This window comes from Myxine glutinosa, chromosome 10 (genome assembly GCF_964187855.1).
Source record: "Myxine glutinosa chromosome 10, kmMyxGlut1.1, whole genome shotgun sequence".
Classification (NCBI taxonomy): domain Eukaryota; kingdom Metazoa; phylum Chordata; class Myxini; order Myxiniformes; family Myxinidae; genus Myxine; species Myxine glutinosa.
Window position 1 is genome coordinate 6,151,614 of NC_136270.1, and position 24,130 is coordinate 6,175,743.

Sequence of the window (24,130 nt, forward strand, 5' to 3'; positions counted from 1 at the left end):
GTCTTCATTACAGGGTCAACGCGACAACATTATTCTCTGTATTAAGAACACTAGGGCATGCCCGTACAAAATTATATCCCCCCCCCCCTCTATTTACATGAAATGGTTTGGTCCATTCGCAAAGCCAAAGCGGACGGCTTGCGAGTACGGTGACAATCCCCCCCCCCTCTATTTACATGAAATGGTTTGGTCCAAAGCGAACGGCTTGCGAGTACGGTGACAATCCCCCCCCCTCTATTTACATGAAATGGTTTGGTCCAAAGCGAACGGCTTGCGAGTACGGTGACAATCCCCCCCCTCTATTTACATTAAATGGTTTGGTCCAAAGCGAACGGCTTGCGGAGTTTGGTAAAGAAATCGCCATAGCTCGGTAACTACTTGTCCGATTAATTTAAAACCTTGAAAAGGCACATCCTCGGGTCCCCAGCAATATACCTGGCAAGTTTCAAGTATATCGGACCGGTAGTTGTCGAGAAACAGCGGTCGCATACACACACACAGACACACACACAGACACACACACAGAGATTACTGGAATTATAGATAGATAAAATAAAGTTTATTTCCTTGAGTTATTAAGATAATGAAACTTACCTTTAATAATAATGATGATAAAATTGATCTAATAATGCGATGGTGATGTTGATGATGGCGACGATATAGATGAGTTGATGGAGATGATGATGATGTTGGAGGTATGAGGGGGTTATTGTGTTAATGGCCCATGTTAATTAATTAGGTGAATAAATCTCCATTAACATTGCATCGGCATCGTACATATCCGTATTGGAGGGCTCTTCTTCACTTGATGTGCACACATGCAATGCAATGCTGTCTCAAGCTATATATCGATATATTGCATGGTTTTTGGAAGTATCCAATGTGATTTGTGTTATACAGTGTTGAAGTAAATCATTCAATTTAAAGACATTTAAAGAGGTTTAAAGACATACATGTAAATTACTTCTGGGTTTTACATCACTTTATTTCTTTTACATCACTATTTGTGCATCATCACATCGACATTACATCACCCTATCTAACACGTTACATTAGTTATTCGTGCCTGTTGTATGTGTCCATTATAACGTCCTTAAAAACAGCAAGTTTTCTGTTTGGAATGACTTTAAATTTTGTTTGATTGCCAGGCAGGCAGACAGAGTAAAAATCGCACCTGTGTCCAACGGAAGCAGTTCAGTTTGGAATTTTTAATATGAAATAGGCAAAGCCTAGAATATAATGAAACTCATTAGAATTACCCTTTAAAATCCCTTCAAATTATCCGTTAGAACCCTTTAGAATTAACCCTTAGGACCCATTAGAATTACCCTATAGAAATAAACACGGTGGGTTAGAAAGGTTCTTCTTCATTTTTGACAGACGGACGGACATAGCCAAATATTGAAGCGGCTTCACCGCTTAAAAATGTATATCACTCTTCTCTATGCATGTGTGGTCGGGACGAATTCAGAGCCAATATACAGAAAAACGGCAGACTTGTCTTTCTATTCATGTTCCGATTCGTGTTCAAAATATAACATTCAATTTAAATAAGCTGTTCCTCAATCATAAACTGATAAGACGGATGGACGGACGGACAGACAGACATGAAACAATTGCTTAACCCATCATTTCGCTTCACATGCGCAGAGTAATAGCTGCCATTATACTAAAGATTATTTAACCCCAATGATCCCTAACAGAAACAATACAGTAGTTGTGAAGGTTTAAAGAAAAAATAATTATGCAACACGGATATCATGCATATTTATTCAGCTTATTTTTTCTTGCAAGCATATGATGTGAAGTCTTTACCCAATGATGACAGCCCTTTGTTAAGACTTACCCCCAACAATTCCATCCCACATCAGTGAATTGCTCCCATTTTCCAACATGCCTGCAAATAAAAGAGAGTTATTATATAGATGTTAGCTGAAGTGAACCATTTTTCTCCCAATATTGACTAGTCTAGCATTCCTTCTGAAGTCATATTTCATACAGCTATGATCCCAGGTTCATATCCCATAAACTGTGTGATTTGTCCATTGTCTGTTAGCATCAATATAATTTATCTTAAAAGTACACACATCCCCTTTCGGCTTTGTGCTGCATGTGATACATGTACAAACATGGTCAACCATAAGCTTTATATAAAAATAAAGAAAAAATAAAACCAACAAGTAGAGCTACATTCAAAGTAGACCACCCCCATGCCAAATAAATAAATAACATATCCTGCAGCACGCGACATTGCCGGTGCACCTTCAGCGCCTGCCAATGCTGACATGCAGCGCGTGAACACGGAATTGGGAGGGAGCATTGTACAGTAATTTATTGATTAATTGCGTAATGAAAATAAATAAAGAATATTCATAAAACAATTAATTTCTTAATAAATTGGCTTATAGCATACCTAAACCACCACTGCTTCATCCGAATCTGCAACTTTTTAAAAATGTATGAATTATGTAATTCATTGGGAAAAAAAATAATAATTAATCCATTAATTGACTAATCAATAAATCAAGACTTCATATCCCAATGTAGGGAACCTTCCCCACATCAAGTTTAAGACTTCATAGCTACATTTACTTTGGGAGAGTCATATAGGACTCCTGGATAAATGGAAGTTGAGGGAAATAAGAAGTGGGGATCACATTATTATCACCCATATCTAACGGGACTTTATAATGTTAATATCTATCTTTCTGTGTCACTAATAAAGCACAGAACATGAACAAGAATTGTTTTTTAAGGAATATAGTACTGATGAAATATTGACAAATAGGAGACATATTTTAATTATCAAGATAATCTTATCGGAAATAAACGGATGAAGATGAAAATTGACGATTGTTGGGAGAATGTTGACTTCTTGATCTTTTTGACAAGGATCGTTTGTTTGTCTTCTCCATGTTCTCCAAGTGTAGCTTTGTTGAAAATGGGATGATGGGTCTAACTCTGCGAAATTGTTATTAAGTCACAGGAAGAGGAGGTGTTACTAGGAAACAACAGTACAGACAGCCAAGCAAAATGAGTATGAAGACGTTGACCAACCAAAATGTTGCGGATCTTTGTTTATGTTGTGGCCTTGTTTGTTTCAATTATGGTAGGAATTAATAGGATTGCTATTAAATGAGATTTTTTTTCAATTGGATGTTAAAACGACCAAGAGTTGTATGGGGTTATGATGTCATATAGTGACATCATGACAACGCTAATGTTAATTGTTGGATGGCAGAGGTAATGGTGCAGTTCAATAAGTGTAATGTTCACACTGTTTGGGGAAAAAAATAATGCTCTTTGCAACATGATCCTAAAAAGAACACATCCCTGAATCTAAGGATCAGGGAGGGAAGGAATGGAAAATTTGGGGTATTAAGGTTACGAAACTCAAAATATCTAAGTTTGGATGTACACTGTACAGTCATTGAAAAAAAATTGAATATGATATACACTACTGGTCAAAAGTTTTAGAACACCTCAATTTTCCAGTTTTTATTTAAATTTACACCGTTTAATGTCTCAATGTATTCTGAAATTAAGCATAGAACAAATAAACAATTGGAGATAAAAAAGAAATCATAGAATCATTTTGTTTAACAAAATTTATTTTTAATTTTTGACTCAGCAAAGTAGCCACCTTTTGTAGATATAACTGCCGAAAACACTCGTGGCATTCTTTCTTCAATGGAAATCAAATATTGTTTGGGAAGTCCTTCACAACACTGTTGCAGAAGTTCCCACAAATGTGTTGCACTTGTAGGTTGGTTTGCTTTCACCCTTCTGTCCAGTTCATCCCAAACCAGCTCAATGGGGTTTACGTCTGGAGACTGCGCTGGCCATTCCATGATTTGAAGCCTACCGTCTTGTTCTTTTCCTCGAAGGTAGTTTTGACATAACCTGGAGGTGTGTTTAGGATCATTATCTTGCTGTAGGATGAATTCCTGACCAACTAGGCGTATACCAGAGGGTATTGCATGGCGCTGCAAAATGCTGTGGCAGCCCTTTTGGTTCAGGGTGCCAGTCACTCTGTGCAAGTCGCCGACTCTGGATCCAGCAAAAGAACCCCAGACCATCACGCTTCCTCCTCCTTGTTTGACAGTTGGTGTCACACACTGAGGAACCATCCTTTCACCTACTCAACAGCGTACAAAAACCCTGTGTGATGAACAAAAGATTTCAAATTTTGATTCGTCGGTCCATAAGACCTTCTTCCAGTCTTCAGTAGTCCACTGGCAGTGCTTCATGGCCCAGGCAAGCCTCTTTTTCTTATTTTGCCATCTTAGCAATGGCTTTCTTAATGCCACTCGACCTGTCAAACCTGCAGCTCGAAGTCTTCTCTTCACAGTTGAAACTGACACTTGTTTACTTAGACCAGTGTTAAGCTGTACTTGAAGCTGTTGTCCTGTGAGCCGCCTATCACGCAAGCTGTTGACTCTCAGAAACTTGTCTTCTGATTCTGTTGTGGCTTTGGGTCTGCCAGACCTCTTCCTGTCAGAGTTTCCTCCAGTTTCCAATATACTACTTCCTGCAGTGCAATATTGTCCAAATAATTCTTCAGAGGGTGTCATAACAGTCTGTTCCAATACTGCTTTTATACAGACAGGGGGTTTGTAATCAAGTAATCAGCAGAGGTTGGGACACCTGTCGGAATTGTTAGCATCAACTTTCAAGGCTTAATTTACTTACATTGCTGCAGAACAACTGTAAGTTGTTAACCCATTACTTGTTCCCTGAAGAAGGCCTTTTTTTACAATATAACTGTGCAATTTACATTATTTCCCCGTTTTTGCTAACCTAAACTTTTTTTTAACCTCGAGCAGTTTACTGCTTACCTTTGTACCATTTCAGGTTATTCACTGGGCTTGAATTGCTTAAATTTCAATAAAAACTGGAAAAATTGAGGTGTTCTAAAACTTTTGACCGGTAGTGTAGGTTCCAGATATCTCTATATACGAAACATTCTCATCGGGTTAAATTATTTTATGAATGGAGGTGCATTCATGAGGAAATAAATTTTTGTCTGTTCAACTAATAGTTGTAGAGAAGAGGATGTATTCTTCATCATTGAGAAATCGAGTGAAGGGTGATGTTAAGTAAGCTATTTGGAAAATTGGCGAATAAATTGATTAAAATAATGAGGATAAGCCGATTTGATTTTGATTCAATTCTGAATCCAGATCCGGCCCAACTTTGGGATAGAAAATTGATGAGGATTAGCATTTTTTTTCAGTTTATTGGGGTCGGACACATGTAAAGTTGGAGTTTGTAAATTATATACAACCATGTTGTGAGTACAGACATATTGTTGCGGTTTTGTGAATAAAGAATGACCCCCCCCCCCCCCCCCCCCCTCATAGGTAGTTGCACCACAACATGTAGCCTCGCTTTAGTTCAGTTATTTATTAGTAAATGTAAGCGTAGTCTCCTTTCCTGTGTTAGTTTGCGTTGAGCAGGCCAGTGAGTTAGGTGTTCTTTGGGCTGGAATGCCACGTGCTAGGCCTGGAACAAGTCTGGCAAGGCCGAAGGGAGGAGCTGCAGGAGAGTGGCCGGTAAGCAGCGAGCAGCCAATCGGAGCTCAATGGGAGTGGCTCACAACGGCAGCGAGAGGAGGGGCTTGGAACATTCGGGTAAGGCTGGGGAGGGGCCATATAAGACCCTGCCCCGAGCCCCCCACGTGAGAGAGTCGCCCAGCCCCTGAATCGGTCAGAGTCTCCGAGTCAGAGCTTTTGTCGCAGCACGAGTGAAGTCCCTTGCTTGTTGTAGCTCTCTTTACACGAACTCTCCCTGTGCCCCTGCGCTCTGCTGCTGCCTGTGTTAATCGCGCTTGTGGAGACGATCCATTCCGGGCCACAGACGTACGGTCTCCCTGCCTGCGCTCCCAGCATACGTGCCGTGAACACCCGAGGGCCACGCCCGGCGAGCTGTCCGGGAGTGAACAGCGCTAAGGCGCGTCTGGAGCGCGAAATGTCCTTCCTCCTTTTCCCTGCGTGAGTGAGTGGGCCCGTGTCTGGGGGATAAGTTAAGACTGCTTAAGCCTGCTCTGTGTCTCTTCGCTTTGTACAGTTGTAAATAAACCTGTTCTTTCTTCCATTTGATCGTGCCCGTAATTTCACCATTGGCCTAGCATCGCACGAACAAAACCGCTCGAATCGGGTTCAATCAAAGTAACGGCACGAGTCACGTGATACGCAAACCGCTTGGGCATATTCGATTAGCGTGGCTTGTGCGAGGTCCAGTCCCCATTTTCGTGGCAGCGTGGGTACCGGAGGTACGTGTGGAATCGACCCGATACCCTTTCCCACACTCGCTACGGGAGTGGCGACTCGGCCTCGTGGACTCGAAGACCCGAGGGGGAAAAGGGGTTTAACCCCCTCCTCTGCACGTCGACGGGCTTCGAGAGATCCGCAACAAATTGATGTCTGGGAGTGGGATATAAATGGACCTAGAGTACGCTTCACGCACTCAAAAATTACGAGTGGACGAAATTTAGTTTTTGTAAAAACAAATTTATATTTGTACGATGGCTGACCAAGACGGTCAAATGCCGGTGGGAATAATAGATGAGGAAGACTTGATGACCCAGGACCGGCAGGAGCAGTTGGTAGAGGAGGAAATCGAAGAGGGTGCGGCAGCAGGGGAAGAAAATGGCGGCGCCTCGCACGTGACGGCGAGGGCCGAGCCCGCAGCGCCAATGGATATGGCCCTTTTTATGGTGCAATTCAGGGCATATATGGGAGAAGAAATGGCTAAAATGACTGCAAAAATGGATGCCCAGGGGGACAAATCAAGAAAGGAAATGAAAGATGGGTTAAATGGGTTGGAAAACAAAATGGGTGGTCAAATGAAAGAATTGGGGGACAAATCCACCCGGGAAATGGAAAAATTGAGGGAGGAATCCAGGTGCGATATGCAGAAGATGAGGACAGAGTCGAGAAAGGACATTAAAAAAATGGGGGAGGACATTGGGCGCAAGTTGAGCAAGGAAGTAGCAGTGGTACACGACGAGGTGAAGCAGTGCGAGGAGCGCGTGGAAGAGGGAGTTGAGGCAGAGTACGGTTACATTACAAGGGGGTATAGAGGAACTGATTCGGGAGGTAGAAAAACTAACGGTGGGACAGCAGGAATTAAGGGAACAAGTGGGAAAGAATACTGACGTGATAGGGGGGCTGAAAGCAGCACAAAAAGAAATAAAGAGAGAACTGATAGCGACAAAGAAGGAATGTCAAATGGTGCATGAGGGGCTGACAAAGAGGATGGATGACGTGGTCGTGACGTTGGGAACGAGAGGTTAGGACACATGTAGAGACGACCAGGGTAGTCCTAGAAGGGGAGATTGCGGGGGCGCACCGGGAGATAGAAGGGGTGAAACAGAAGCTGGAGGAAGTAGGAGAGGGGATGAGTGAAATCAAGAAGAGACGGAGGGAGACTAAAAATGAAATAAAGGAGGAGGTGATGGAATATGTGCAAGGTCTGTGTTCACATCGTGATGAGGTGCTTGCTGACCAAATAAAAAGTTTGCAGGTGCTGGAGGAGAAGCGCGGAGGAAGAGGCCCCGAGGTGAGTGGCGATGATGGCGGAAATGTGTTTGGTGCAAGGGGAGATTCGACGAGCTTGGGGGTCGGGATAGACCCGGGCGTTCGTGAAAGACCCATGGCGAGGTGTGCGACTGTTACGGAGTGCGTGGAGAAAGAGTGTGTGCCGGGGTGTGTGATAATGGGGTGTGTGAAAGGTGTGTGTGCGCCTGGGTGTGCGAGCATGGAGTGGGTAGCGGGTTGCGAAGAGGCGGCCCAGGCATCGACACCGACCGGGGTAGTCCTAAGTGGGACGGGTAACACACGCGAGCCCCCGACAGGTAGTGTACTATGGGGACCCGGACGGTTCGGCCCCGCATCAACCCCGCAGGGAGTGGCGTACGGGGTCCGAAACGTCGGGTGGCCATAAGGTTCCGCTCGTGCCGTACGACGGCAAGAGCGATTTCAGGGCATACCTGGCGCAATTCGACCACGTGTGTCGGGGTAAAGGTTGGGGGCCGGACAAAGGTGGGATACACCTTGTGGCAGCACTGCGCGGCGCGGCGGCGGAGGTCCTGATGCCTTACCACCGGGTGCTATCACCCTGTCGGACCTCCGTTCAGCGCTAATTAATCGATTTGGCGTGGAACAGCAGAGCGAGCTTGTTAAAGCTCAGCTCGCGGTGCGAAAAACAAAACCCCAGGAGACCATCGGGGAACTAGTTTATGACATTCGCCGCACAGTGGGGATAGCACACGCGGACATGGCCGCGACATCCCAGGAAAGCTTGGCGCTGGACCATTTCATCCAGGCCTTTTCGGACCCCGAGCTTCGGCAACAGCTCGCCATGTGGCGCCCGCAGACCCTGAGCCAGGCGGCCGACGCTGCGGCCTGTTGGGAGGCAGCGAGGCCCCTGACCCGGGGGAGCGAGCGCCACGGAGTGGCGGTGAGACAGGTAGGGCCCGTGATGGGGGTCGCCCCCCCCCCCAGGGGGCCGGCCCCGACGGGGGCCCTGACCTGCAGAGCATGGTTCGGAGGCTGGTGGATCGGCGTCTAGCGGGATCTGGACGGACCATGGCAGGCGGCTCCAGCAGTGGCACGCGGTGGGCCACTATCAAATGCCCCACTTCGGGACTACAGGGGGGGCAATTTGGAATTTCGGAGGCACACACCTTACCAGGTGAGGCGTTATAACTGCAACCGGATGGGTCACCGTGCGCGGGACCCCACGCCGGGATGGACCCCGGCAGCCGGGACCATCAACCCCGCCCCGTACGGATCGGACTAGCCGACCCAAGACACCCCCCCCCCCTCCCCCGCCAGGGCCCGGAAAACTAATATGTGCCGAGCATGCAGGGCTGCATTCGGCAGAAGGGGATGGTAAAGAGCCCTCATTGATGCGACAGGTCATCTGTTGTGGCCAAATTGGCACTGGTAGTTTGACGATTCGATGCAAAAATTGCCAGCGTGGGGGTAGACGCCGTTGTGGACACAGGAGCTAACGCCACGATCATCAGCCCTGGGTCCTTGATTCGAGTGCAGACAGCTGGGATAACATCCAGCGTCTGGAAAACCATAGTTTGCAGTTGGCTACCGGGGTAATGGCCCCCATCATAGGGCGTGGTTTTGTAACCCTCAAGTTAGAGTCGGTTAAAAGGGAGATAGAAGTTTGGGCGGCGGAGGTGTGCGACCCATGCCTAATCAGGCTGGACCTGTTGACTGCCAGCGGTTGTAAAATCGATTTGTGCCGGGGGACCCTGCAAGTGGGAATAGATGAGCTGCCATTGGACGGGGTGAGCATGGCCGAAAGGACGGAGCTGGAGGCTTCCGAGGCCGTGACCATCCCCCTGAGGGCCGAGGCCATTGTGCCGGCCCGATGGCGAGCTCCCCAACCTGGCAGAAGTCCTGCGGCCTGGTCGAACCGGTGGCAGCGCAGTCCGTCCCGGGCTTAGTCGTGGGCCGCACCCACGTAAAAACGGACGGGCCGGTGGTGGCCGTCCGGGTAATTAATGTAAGTACAGAACCACGCACTATAGGACGGGGCACGAAGATAGCTGGCTGCACCCCAGTTAATGAAGTCGCGGCGGTGAGGGACGAGAACATCCAGCCGAGCCGGTCCCAGAGGGAGTCTCGAGGAATTAGTAGGAGTTGGCCCGATCCCATTTGTGAGATGGTAAACAGGAGCAGTGTAGAGTTGGAGGACACCCAGCCGGAGGCCTTACACAAATTAATCGAAACCCATTTGGACATCTTCTCCTTGTCCTCCGAGGATATTGGACGTCCGGGCCTGGTGAAACATCAGATCCACACCGGTGAGGCCCGGCCTATTCGTCAGCCCACCCGACGGCTCCCTTGGATCAAGAGGGAGGAAGCTGATGAGCAGGTAGAAAAAATGCTCAATGCAGGTATCATTGAGTCCTCGGGAAGTCCTTGGATGTCACCAGTTGTGTTGGTTAAAAAGAAAGATGAAACCACGCGGTTTTGCATGGACTATCGCCAACTAAACAACGTGACACTCAAAGACTCGTATCCCCTGCCTAGAATTGACGATACCCTCGTTGCCGTTGCAGGCTCAAATTGGTTCTCAACCTTGGACCTTAAGAGTCGGTATTGGCAGGTGGAGATGGATAGGGCAGGGAAGGAGAAAACGGCATTTTCCACAGGTAAAGGTCTGTATCAGTTCATTGTGATGCCGTTTGGTTTGTGTAACGCCCCCGCCACCTTTGAACGATTTATGGAGCATGTGCTGGGCGGCATGCCATGGTAGTCATGCCTGGTGCACCTGGATGATGTCCTGGTACATGCGAAAACATTTCCCCAAGCCATAGCTAATTTGGACCAGGTGTTTGGGTGCCTCAGACAGGCAGGGTTGAAGTTGAGTCCAAGTAAGTGCACTTTGTTTGCCAAAGAAGTGGCCGATCTAGGTCACGTCATCAGTCGCGGGGGGGTAAAAACAGACCCAGGCAAAATTACAGCGGTAGAGGATTGGCCCGCACCTTGCAACATCAAAGAGGTGCGGGGGTTTTTGGGACTCTGCTCCTATTACAGGCGCTTTGTGGCAAAATTTGCGGAGATAGACAGGCCCCTTCACCGGCTTACGGAGAAGGGGACGAGGTTTAATTGGACAAGGGAGTGCAATGAGGCCTTCCTAGCATTGAAGGGGTGTTTGACATCAGCACCCATTCTAGCTTACCCCACCAATGACGGGACGTTTACCCTGGACACTGATGCAAGCCAGGAGGGATTGGGCGCGGTCTTGTCCCGGACACAGGGGGGCGTGGAGAGAGTGATCGCGTATTATAGTTGGGCCATGAGTAGGCCCGAGCGAAATTATTGCGTCACTCGTAAAGAGTTATTGGCTATGCTGGCTGCCATGAGCCATTTCCACCCGTACTTGTATGGGCGGAAATTTCTGGTTCGAACTGACCATTCCTCCCTGCAATGTCTCCTCCGGTTCAAAGAGCCGGAGGGCCAAATTGCAAGGTGGTTGGAAAAGTTGCAGCAGTACGATGTGTGACCCATAGGGCCGGGAAGGCCCATGGGAATGCCGACGCACTCTCTCGACGTCCCTGTTTTGGGGAAAACTGTAAATTTTGTGCGAGACACGAGGACAGGGAACAATTGGCAGATCCCACCCCTACCCTGGTAGTCCGTGCAACACGGGTGAGAGGGCCAATCTTGCCACTAACCGCTGATGAGGAATTTGGAACTTTGGCTTGGAGCACGGCCCAGTGGGAGGATCCCGTACTGGGACCGGTGCACGAATGGGTTCGATTGGGGAGAAGACCTAGTGGGGAGGAGGTCACCCCCCTCGGGGCACCAACAAAGGCATATTGGGCTCAATGGCAAACCCTGGAATTGAAAAATAACATCTTGTACCGCAAGTGGGTGGAGATTCCCTCTGAGAGAACTTCCTGGCTGGTGATAGTCCCAGAGCAGTTTAAGACCACCATTTTACAGCAGGTGCATGGTACCTGCCCCGGCGGCCATTTGGGCAGAACAAAGACAACATCTCGGGTCCGCCGGAGGTTATATTGGGTAAATATGGGGCGCGATATTCAGGACTGGTGTCAGAGATGCGACGCCTGTACTGCTAAAAAGGGACCAGCACGGAAGATGAGGGCCCCCCCTTCAATTACACCAGGTGGGGGGCCCCCTTGAGCGGGTGGCCATGGACATACTTGGACCACCACCCCTCACCCGCCAAGGTAATAAATACATCTTCGTGGTTATGGACTATTTCACCAAGTGGCCGGAGGCCTATACCCTCCCTAACCAAGAAGCCGGGGTTGTGGCACAGGCCTTCGTGGAAGGATTTGTATGTCGGCCTGGGATTCCGGAGGAGCTGCACACCGACCAGGGTCGAAATTTTGAGAGTCAATTGTTAAAAGATGTGTGCAGGCTCCTGTCAATTCGGAAAACAAGGACAACGCCCTTGCGACCTCAATCTGACGGGATGGTGGAAAGGTTCAATTGAACCCTGATCCAACAATTGGCCCTATTCACCACAACCCGTCAGGACGACTGGGACGAACATCTCCCGTATTTGTTAATGGCCTACCGCACTCGCCAGCACGGGGCCACCGCATGCAGTCCAGCGCTGCTCATGTACGGGCGGGAGTTACGGGCTCCCGCCCATCTGCTATGCGGACCCGTGCCCAAAGTCCCTAATAGACCGCCGATGGAGGGCTACGCCCGTCACTTAGAGGAAGGCATGGAGAGGGTCCATGCCTTCACACGTCGCCAGCTTCAGCTGGCGGGTGCCAAAATGAAGCGCAGGTACGACCACCAGAGCCAGGGGAGCCAATATTCTCCGGGGATGAAGATTTGGTTCTTCAAACCCCGGAGACGGAGGGCAGATGTCCCAAGCTCACGTCGCCTTGGCAGGGCCCGGGGGTTGTCCTGGCGCAAATTTGTGACGTGGTCATTAAGATCATAATGCGACCACGAGCTCTCCCTCGGATCGTCCATGCCGACCGTTTAAGACCCTACACGGGCGAGCAGGCGCCCTCATGGATCACCTTGGCCTTAGAGGCCGAGGCAGGACCCAGTGCCTCTAATGACGGGGGCTCATAGTTCAGAGGACTGGGGGGAGTAGTGTACCCCATGTGGGGGAATGGTAGTGTGACCATTCCTCATACGGGGGAGGGGGGGCCCATGAGCATTAGTTTAGGGGGATGGCAGTGTTAGGCCCATGGAGGGGCCAGCAATGGTTGCCTCCATGGGGCACCGAAGCTAGCCGAGGTAGGGCTAGGATAATGTTAGGGATTTAGAAGACAGTAGGGACAAGAATTAAGTCGTGACACCTGAACTGCAGAGGGGACGTAGAGAGTTTAGGTGGATGTTAATAAAGGGTGTGCATAGTGTATAGGGACGACGAGGGAAGCACGAGTTTTAGGGGAAAGTAGTTAGGTAGATGATGCTGTGTGAGGAATTGTGTTGTCGTGTAAATGGAATTGTGTTGAGGTGTGTGAGCACAAAAGGTGTGCGAATAAATGGTGTGGAATGCATGGTGCAAAGGAGTGAATGGGGGGAAGTGGAACCCATTCACGAAAGCCTGGGGGGGTAGTGTAAAGCCAGGTAGAGGGCATAGGTAAATTGTATGGATATTGACACCTGTGGTGTGGGTAGTGGAAAGAAGTGCTTTGTGGGGTGCATGAGTCTGTGGAATGGCTGGGCATGTGGCTTAATTGGTGAGTATGGTTATTGGAGCACTCCGCCACTGGTAGTTTGTTGGCCAGGTGAGGCCGCAGGTAGGCTCTGGGAGCCGGTTAGTCGTAGTTGTGAGTGGGGCCCGAGGATCCCAGGAGAGGACCCGGGTTGCCGGATGCCAAGGTGGGCATAGAGGGGGTAAGTGCCAGGGAGGGCCTTCCCTGGTTAGGTAGTTGTGAGGAGCAGGCAAGCTCGGGAGACGGCTTCAGTGGCGGAGGTGCGCAGGTAAGTAGACCTGCTGGTCGAGCCACACGACCCGGCCCTGAAATTGTGCGAGGGCACAGATTGAAAATTTGTGGGGGTGAGACCCAAATTTGGAGGGCACCACAGTGTGGGCAATGGGAATTCGGGTTCTTAGAACCACATAGTTTAAAGAGGCCGATTGGCAGGGTACGACCCCGGGTAGTGTAAAAGAGTAATGTTACTAGAGTAGTTAGGATGAGAAATCCCTTCGCACCATACACAGCCAGTCACAGAGGAGGAAGAGCTCCACACCGAGGCTCTGTAAGCCGTTTGAGAAGTGAGACACATCACGACGTAAGTAAGACATTGTTGTGTTCCATCCCTTCCTTCCTGGGAGGGAGTTGGGGACGAATTTGGAGTTAGAGGGGGATATGGGAGACAAGACGTAGAGACGGATTGTAAATACAAGGGGGGCTAGGGTAGTGTAGCCAACGGTGGGGGGTACTGACGGCTAGGGATGAGCTTGCTCTGCTCGCTCTACCGCATCTCTCGCACCGCACCAGGCATGGTGGTGCCTGGTCACCTTGTTTTTTGTGTGCCACTGTCCTTTCCATTTTGCTTGTTGTGCTTAATCTTCCCTCCCCGCCCCAGGACCATTTTGGAGACCGAACCGTGCAGCACCATCACACCTGTGCAGCACCTTGCTGCCATGTCCTTGTTACACCTGTGCAGCCGAACTGTGCAGCACATTGCTGCCAGTCCTTTTGCTACACCCTTGCTACATCTGTGCAGCTGACCTGTGCAGCACTGTGCTGCCAAACCCACCTTTTGCTGCACCTTTTGTCACATTCATGGACCAGAAGCCTTGTGGCCTCGCACCTCTGCTGTGCAGCATCTTGCTGCAAAATCATCTTGCACCTTCGGACCACTTGTTGAGTGGCACTGATGCCACGCAGTTGGACCACGTGGGAGTGGCCCTGCTTGGCAATGAAAAATAAAAGCAATTGTGTGCAATTTTGCTATTGTGTGCCAGGTATGAAGAAGATGTGGAAGCTTAGATGGCCCTGATGCTTCAAATGGCCTGTATCCCGGTCAGGGCCAGCCGGTTTTGTTAGCCACACACAGAAGACGCAGGATGCAAGATGCAAGCAGCAAGTGCCACATTGAGTGTTGTTTCTTTCCCCTCCAATTCTCTTTTTCAAAGTGCAGGTCCTGGGTCATAGAATTGTAAATAAAGTTAAGTTCTGTGCATTGTAAATACTAGGGCATGCCCGTACGTGGGTGCCCGTTCCTTGCCAAAAAAAAAAAAAAACGCTACCCGTACGCTCTACCCCGCCCGTACGCCCGTACGCCCGTAAACAAAAAAAACAACGCTCTTCGCTTCCGCCCTTCGCTCTGACTGAATTGGGAGAAATAATGCGCATAAGAAATCGAGAAATTATTATTTTCTCCGGAAGAAATCGAATTACGAACCGTAATGGCGCACGCGCTCGGCTCGGCTCGTTCTGTGATTGGCTGCCGGAAGTGAAGTCTTCACTGTCCGGAAGGTCGCAAATCGCAGTTACGATGAATCGCAAATTAGTTTTAATTAGTTTTAAAACATAGTTTAACGCCAACATAGTTTGCCAACGTGAAATAAATGAATACGCTCTCAAATGTGCCGTCCGAGGCAGAGTCTGTTCGCCACGTTCGGCACACGTGATAGCTCGCTGCTCTCTGATTGGTTGAATCGTTTTTTGGACATAGCTCGGTAACTACTTGTCCGATTAATTTCAAACCTTGAAAAGGCACATCCTCGGGTCCCCAGCAATATACCTGGCAAGTTTAAAGTATATCGGACCCGTGGTTGTCGAGAAACAGCGGTCACAGACATACATACATACATACATACATACATACATACATACATACATACATACACACAGAGATTACTGGAATTATAGATAGATAAGAATGTACCCACCGGCTATGCATGTAGTTTGAAATTCTGGAAATACTCGGGTAGTTGTGGGTGTTAACCTGTTAGAGTAGCTGCTCAACGCAATAGGGGGGACATATCTAGTGTTAAAAATGTCGCACACATGTGTCAGAATAAATGCTAAAGGGATTACACCTATGTGTCACATTTAAAAGTAAGGTTAAATTTGCATGCCAGGCTCTATTGTTGGGGTCGACTCGGGGCGAGTCTGGTGAGGGGTGTAGTGTTGCGGTTTTGTGAATAAAGAATGACCGCCCCCCCCCCCCCCCTCGTAGGTAGTTGCACCACAACATGTAGCCTCCCTTTAGTTCAGTTATTTCTTAGTAAATGGAAGCGTAGTCTCCTTTCCTTTGTTAGTTTGAGTTGAGCAGGCCAGTGAGTCGGGTGTTCTTTGGGCTGGAATGCCACGTGCTAGGCCTGGAACAAGTCTGGCAAGGCCGAAGGGAGGAGCTGCAGCGGAGTGGCCAGTAAGCAGCGAGCAGCCAATCGGAGCTCAAGGGGAGTGGCTCACAACGGCAGCGAGAGGAGGGGCTTGGAACATTCGGGTAAGGCTGGGGAGGGGCCATATAAGACCCTGCCCAGAGCCCCCCACTTGAGAGAGAATCGCCCAGCCCCTGAATCGGTCAGAGTCTCCGAGTCAGAGCTTTTGTCGCAGCACGAGTGAAGTCCCTTGCTTGTTATAGCTCTCTTTACACAAACTCTCCCTGTGCCCCTGCGCTCTGCTGCTGCCTGTGTTAATCGCGCTTGTGGAGACGATCCATTCCGGGCCACAGACGTACGGTCTCCCTGCTTGCGCTCCCAGCATACGTGCCGTGAACTCCCGAGGGCCACGCCCGGCGAGCTGTCTGGGAGTGAACGGCGCTAAGGCGCGTCTGGAGCGCGAACTGTCCTTCCTCCTTTTCCCTGCGTGAGTGAGTGGGCCCGTGTCTGGGAAGTTCTGGGCAGTTGATGCTAGGCCAGTTAAGACTGCTTAAGCCTGCTCTGTGTCTCTTCGCCTTGTATAGTTGTAAATAAACCTGTTCTTTCTTCCATTTGATCGTGCCCGTCATTTCACCATTGGCCTAGCATCAACAACAACAACAACATGCATTTTAAGGCCATTTTCCCTGCTAGAGCGGGGGTTAGCCATGTGGTTTGCCATTGGCCTAGCATCGCACGAATAAAACCGCTCGAATCGGGTTCAATCAAAGTAACGGCACGAGTCCTGTGATACGCAAACCGCTCGGGCGTATTCGATTAGCGTGGCTTGTGCGAGGTCCAGTCCCCGTTTTCGTGGCAGCGTGGGGGTACCGAAGGTACATGTGGAATCGACCCGATACCCTTTCCCACGCTCGCTACGGGAGTGGCGACTCGGCCTCGTGGACTCAAAGACCCGAGGGGGAAAAGGGTTTAACCGCCCCCTCTGTATGTCGACAGGCTTCGAGAGATCTGCAACAATATATTAGGGGTAAATTGACAATTTTCTGATTGGATTAAGATATGAACATATATATGGTTTAATGTAACCACGGTAGAAAATAATATACAGATTTGGGACATTTTATAAACTTTTGAATAATGAGAAAATTCATAAAATTCATTTTATTTAGTAAATGTAAAATATTTGGGTTACAAGTGAAGAAGCATGGTTGAAGTTACGATCTGGTGGATTCATCTAGTGATGGCATGGACCTCACAAAAGAAAGGGTTATGAGAATGGTAAATCATTACTACTGTATGTTTTATCACATCGATATGTTATGATATTGTGCTATGATTAATGATATGAACGAGATGTAGTCGTGAACCTCAAAATGGAGGAAAAACACAAATTTTATGAACTATTGAGCGTGCTGTTATGTAGTTTAAAATAAAAACGCGATGTTACGTGCACCAACACCATACACTTTTGATAACTTGGGACATCTACATACCGGTGTCATTTGTATTCACTAATTAAATAAAGTGGAAATATGAAATTTGTAAAATTTTATTATAAAACTAGGTTATTTTCTTCCTTGTAAAAAATAATAAAAACAAAGGGGGAGTATCCAGTAAGAGGATGTTCAAGTGAACTTTGTGCTGTGAAAAGAATGTTGAGTTAATGGAACCTTTTGTTTGTGATAAAAAAAAAATGTTCAATTTTTGTTCAAATGATCAATTTTGATCACAATTCATGATAAAAAAAGATGAAGGGATGCTCCAATTAATGGAAGGAAATGTGAATCTTGAACCAGAAGGAAAACATGGCCTCACTGAAGGAAAAGTGGAATTATGTGATTTATAGAATTTTTAATGAGTGGTGTAGATATTTTATAAGGTGGATAAAAAGGGAAGGAAACAGTGCCCCTGGGGCATACACATGTTACATATTCATACACCTGTTACATAGGTATACACATAAGAAACTGCTATCTGTCCTTTGAATGTGTGGGTTGTTACGGATGAGAAGTACAATAATAAGTATCGTTGTTGAAATGTCACAAAATTATTTATAGGATTGTAGGTTATTTGAGGTCTGATGGGATTAATGTGTATGACAGGAACATTTTAAAAAGAAATATGGATATATGGCATGACTAAAAAACCAAGCAATTGAGAGTTATTGGGTTAATGGGATATAAATATATGCATCTACAAATTGATGGATTAATAAAAATTTTAGTTCTGGATGATACTTAAACTATGAACAATGTTGGCAATATACAGGTAATGTGACTTCTTGTTTTTTTGGGGGCAAACATGTGGGTTAAAATAATTGGCTAAGTTTAAAAGATAGAGATGTTTTACAGAACTCTTATGATTATTTATATGAATAATGGACTATTCATTGGCGAGAGAAAACGGTTGATTTTAATAAAAAGGAGAGGAGGAAAATACAGATCTTGGCAACAGATTTTGTAAAATAATGAATGTGAGAGATAATGAAAATGATGTGAAAGAAAAATTGTTAAGAACAAATTTCTTAATTTAGTGTTATAAAGAGATTTGAAATTATGTTTTGTAATAACATTAATATTATGCTATAATCGTTAGTTTTGTTATTAGAATCGGCCTTGGAAAAACGCCACGATTAAGCTAACTTAACGTGGATATACACCTCACCATGCAACCCCATTGACGGCAATGGTAGGGAAAACCTGCTCGATGGAGAAAACCACTTGGGGAAGGGGGGCAAATGAATGCGCTACATCCTTCATTATGTAACCCTGAGTCATCCTGTCAAGTTTGGTTGGGATTGGATAAGTAACGACGGAAAGTATCGTGGTCAAAAAATCATCAGACAGACAACAAATGGCGTGTTTTAGTATGATGATCGGCATCTCAAGGAGATGAGGACGGACCGGGCCACTGCCTGGGGTATGGCCAGACTGAGGCACTTGGAGTACCGGTGAAAGGTAGACGTGGCGACGCGCTGCTCAGACGCATGCTCCCATACCTGACCTGAATTAGGCCTTCAATGTGTTATTTATGTATATACTCGCACAAAAACCTTTAAAAAACAAAAACACACACCCACTCCACCCTCTAAAAAATTCTAAGTAGAGCTAAGTCAATGGAGCGCCATCGCAAATCCCGACGCTTCCCACTTAAAGCAAATTTGAAAGATGACAAAAAGTTCCATCAGGATTGACCCAATATCAAATTCTGTGTTCAAAAATATCTTCCGTTTTGACCCCTGTGACCCTAACTCCCCACCCCTTGGGGCATGAAACGGTTGAATCGGTGGACAAATCCCCAAAAGTTGAAACATATTTCATGCATCTCCCAATGTCGATTGCATATACAAAATTTCATTTAAAATTTTTTTTAGCAATGGGCCTGTAATTGCATTTTTTTATATTTGTCCTTTTGACCCTAACCCAGGGGGCGGGGCGAAATATATACTGCTCTCACACATTCTTGCTCTGTGGCGATAATAACTACCAAGTCTTGTGAATTTCTACACAATCTCATTTAGGAGATAGCATGACGGACGGACAGACAGACAGGCAAAGCCAATTGCAATATCCACCTCCCCTCCCCCTATCCCTGTTGTATTTTTAAAAGCTTGCGGAAAATAATAATGTTAACTTAGCAAGATCTCAATGTAAATATAATGTACTATGCTTGTACTACATTTACCTAACAGTGTCTCTGCAAAAACAGCCACAACTGACTTGTCCAATGATAACATGGAAACAGCAGCTTTGTGGTGACTTGAAAGGGCTTCTGTAATCCTCAAAAGAAGATGCTTCTTCCTGACAATCTGCAACAATTCCAGAATCCACAAAACATTAGGAAATCATCCTTATATTACACACAGGGATTGGGTGGATGGTTGGAATGGGGTTTTGGAGGACAGCAATGTAAAACATTTCTAGACAGTTTAGATTTAGAAAATTTTAAATAAAATTTTGAAGAAAAGTAAGGAATTGAAATAAGGCAGAAAACTTCAAAAATAAAAAGGTATCTAGGTTCGTGTTGAGGTTTCTTCATGAGAGCAGTCAGTTTTCTCCGCAACTCAGAGTTGCTTTGTGCCGGGAATATGAGGAGAGGGGAGAGAGAGAGGAGGAGGGTGGAGAGGAGGGGGGAAGAGGGAAGGGGAGCAGGAAGGGAGTGGGAGGGGGAGGGATACAAGGGATGGGGGCAGGGATGGAAAGGAAGAAGGGGGGGTAGGGGAAAGGGAGGGGTTGAGAGGGGGAAGGAGAGGGAAGGGGGGGAGGAAAGGGGAGAGTAAGGGGGAGGGAAAGAAGAGAATAGGGGAGGAGGGAGGTGAGGGAGGAGTGGGGAGGGTAAGGGGAAAGAGGGAGGGGAGGGGAGGAGACGAGAAGGGGAGGAGGGAGAGAACCACACACGGCCCTCCTTACACCGTTCATTCAGATAGAATACCTCATGTCCCACCTTAGACCATTCACACACACGGAACATCTCAAAGCCTTCTTGACACCGTTCACTCACGCGGAACCACTCACGGCCTTCTTGACACCGTTCACTCATTCGGAACCACTCACCATTCACTTACAGAATATCTCACGGCCCTTCATACACCGTTCACTTACAGAACATCTCACGGCCCTCCTTACACCGTTCAATCACACGGAACTCACATCCCTCCTTACACCGTTCCCTCACATGGAACATCTCACAGCCTTTTTTACACAGTTCACTCATTCAGAACAACAAACGGTCTTCTTACCTCCGCCACCGAAGGTGGATGGAGGTTATGTTTTAACCCGTCTATTTGTTTGTCTGTTTGTCGGCCTGTGAACAAAATATCTCAAAAAGTTGTGGACGGATTTGGACGAAATTTGGCGGAAAAGTAGTGTATGTGACAAGGAGGAAATGATTCGATTTTGGTGAAGATCCGGATTCGGATCTGGCTAGTATAATTTTAAAGTGATTCTTCACCATTGGGAGATAGGGCCAAAAACGATACATAGTGGGATATCTCAAAAAAGTTGAGGACGGATTTGGATGAAGCTTGGTGGACCGGTTGGGTGTCTGACAAGACAATACAACAACAACAGGCATTTTAAGGCCATTTTCCCTGCGAGAGCGGGGGTTAGCCTTGCGGGCCCCATGACAATCTTCTCCATTTTGCCCTATTTTCTGCATCTTGCCTTGATAACCCCCTTGCCCGCATTTCTTCTTCCACCACCTTCAGCCAAGTCTTTCTCAGTCTTCCCAGTTATCTACTTCCTTCTACATTCATTTCCATCACTCTTCTCACCCAGTCACTTTCATCCTTCCTCAACACATGACCAAACCATCTCAACCTGTTGCTCTTCACAGCATCCATCACAGGCTCTATTCCCATCATCTTTCGCAATTCATCATTTGTCTTCCTCTCTCTCAACGATACTCCACACATCCACTGAACCATTCGCATTTCCACCCTTTGTTGCTGCTCTACGCTCATTACCCATGTCTCGCTCCCATAAATCATAACACTTCTCACACATGCAGCATACACCTTTCCCTTCAGCTTCAACGACACTCCCCTTCTCATCAGCACGCCACTCAGTTCCCGAAACTTCTTCCATGCACATCTCACTCCAGCAACTGTTGCCGAGTCTGATCCACCTTCTCCATTCAGCATGTCTCCTACGTAGGAAAATGTTTTCACACCTTCCAGCTTCACGCCGTCTCCAAGATCCAACTCAACATTTACTCCATCTGCAGCTCCCTCCGTGCACACCTTACACTTGAATGTAGCTGCCACACTGGTTAATGACCCTCTCAGGCCAATACATTTTTGATGAACCCACTCAATGCACATTGTACATTGAATGGAGTTCACTCCGACACCCTTCCTGCATACAGCACACGGCCACTTCCCAGTTCTTTGCATCTCACCACATGCTTTACCATTGCCATCACCTTCGTTTTTCCGATATTCACCTTCAGACCTTTTGTATCCATACATTCCTTCCACTTGTTCATCTTCTCCTTCAGTGCATCCATACTTTCCGCAATCAACACCAGATCATCAGCATACAACAACTCCCACGGTAAACCCTCCTTTACATTCCAAGCCAGTACCTCCATCACAGCTACTAATAGTAGTGGACTTAGTACTGACCCCTGATGCACTCACACCTTCACCTCAAACTCACCACTGTTCCCGTACTTCGTTCATACAGCTGTGCGCGCTCTCTCGCACATTGCCATCACTACTCTGATCAACCATTCCTCCACTCCTAACTTCCTCAATGCCTATGTCACTACTTTGCATGGAACCCGATCGAATGTTTTCTCCAGATCAACAAACCCAAGAAACAACTTCTTCCTCTTCTCTATGTACTTCTCCTGCAACTGCCTTACAATAAAAAGAGCATCTGTCGTTCCTCTTCCTGGCATAAATCCAAACTGCATTTCGTCGATCTTCACTTTCTTCCTTATCCTCCTCTCCAACACCGTTTCCAATACCTTCATTCCATGCTCCAATAACTTTATCGCTCGATACGAGCCACAGTCCAGAGGGTCACCTTTCCCCTTGTATAGAGGGACGAGGGTACTCAGTTCCCAATCCACTGGAATGCGGCCTTCTTTCACCACCAGATTACAGATCTCTGTCATTCTCTTCACACCCCAACATCCCGCTGCCTTCAACATATCTCCCACAACTCCCGTCGGCCCTCCCGCTTTTCTACTCTTCATTGCTTTTATCGCTTCCTCAACTTCCCTCTCAGTTATCTTCTCTGCCGGTCCTAAAACTGGGTTACTCTATGTGTTGCCATCCCATTCATTCTCTGCATTCAACAGTATTTCCATATATCTCTTCCATCTTATTTTAATTCCATCTGGGTCCACAACGATTTGTCCCACTTCATCCTTCAAGCAACTCACCCCAATCACATCGCACCTCTCTTTCGCTCTCTGCTTTGCTATCCTGAATACCGCTCTCTGACCCTCTTCCGAATCCAAGCGTTCTCCGAACATTTTCCTACATGCCTCCTGCGCCTTTGCTACCTCTTTCTTTGCAGCCTTCTTGGCTGCCTTATAACTTTCATGCTCTGCCTTTTCTGCCCCCGTACCCTTCACCTTCTGCCACTCCTTGAACTTCTTCCTCTTCTCGTCAATCCTCTTTCCAACTTCATCATCCCACCACCATGATTCAGAGTGCCTCGGTGGTCCTTTTGTCCATCCACATACCTCACCAACGGCTCCCAACAGACTATCTTTCATTGACTTCCCACCACTTTCAAGCTCAACCACATCATCCTCTACCATACTCAGCCTCTCTTTTAATGCCCCCCCTCACCGTCACCTCTTTCAACCTCCACACCTTCATTCTCGGTTGGTACTTCACCCGCCGAGCTCTCCTCGCACCTTTCACCCTTATGTCGCAGACAACCAAGTGGTGCTGTGAAACAGCCTCCTCCCTCGGGATCACCTTTGTGTCCCGAAGGTGCCCCCTATCTCGCCTATGCACCATCAGTTAATCAACGGTTTCGTTAAATTTCAATGGATAAATTTCAATGATCTTGCCTTCCTTACTCGGAGATTTGCTCACAGAGTACACAGGTGCGTCTGTGGAAGCCTTACCGTCGATCCTGCTGGTTAATTATTTTCATTGTACTCAATTTCCGCTGGTTAATTATTTTCGTTTTATTCAATAAAGTTACACTTTGGACACATTCCTTAATATTTTCTTCTCCATATAATTGTTGGAACAGCAGAAAAAGTTACGTTTAATGCTTTGGCAATGTGGCAGCCAAAACAAAATGGCGGCCTAAGAACCCGCAAGCTGACAGTGGGCTGACCAAAATGGTGTACCGCCATTTTGGTAAGGCTATTTTGGGTTTTGGTAATGAGCATTTTTATGCCTACGGCCCCAAAGGTGGCCGCAGGCATTATGTTTTTGGGTTGTCTGTTCATATCCGTCTGTATATATTGTTGCAGTTTTGGGAAACTGCTGAGAAATGATGGCAACCACCATACAGGTCCCTTAGAATAGTTATTTCATCGCAGAACATTATCTTAGTCCCTTCCCTTTATATCGGGTTGGTATGTCGTTATGCGTGGCGGAGGGGAAAGACATGCCCTCCACTCATAAAGGGACAATTAGCCAGGCAGATGCACCAAGACTGCATCCACAGTTATTGATTCAAAGTCTTGAAGGACAAAAGACAGACCAAAGACCATTGGGATATGCACCAGGTAAAAGTCCCTTTGAAAGGGCTTGTGAAGGGGGAAGAGACACTCCACAAATCAGGGCCTAAGAAACTTTGGGGGAGCTTGTGGGCGTGGAGTGACGCGGGTGGAGTGACAAACT

At 47.2% G+C, this 24,130-nt stretch overlaps 1 protein-coding gene across 5 annotated transcripts in view; it reads right to left on the reverse strand.

Annotated features, from left to right (window-relative positions):
• The window catches only part of MEI1 (meiotic double-stranded break formation protein 1), a 151,805-nt gene that overhangs the window by 123,198 nt on the left and 4,477 nt on the right, over positions 1-24,130 (reverse strand). For all 5 annotated transcript variants that reach the window (XR_013624660.1, XM_068127124.2, XM_078785284.1 and 2 more), the window contains exons 2-3: positions 19,495-19,618; positions 1,847-1,897 (exon numbers count right to left, since the gene is read on the reverse strand). Coding sequence is in view for 4 of the 5 variants with exons in the window: in XM_068127124.2 (XP_067983225.2) it covers positions 1,847-1,897; positions 19,495-19,618 (175 nt within the window). In the remaining variant the exon portion in view is untranslated. The remainder of the gene's footprint in view (positions 1-1,846; positions 1,898-19,494; positions 19,619-24,130) is intronic.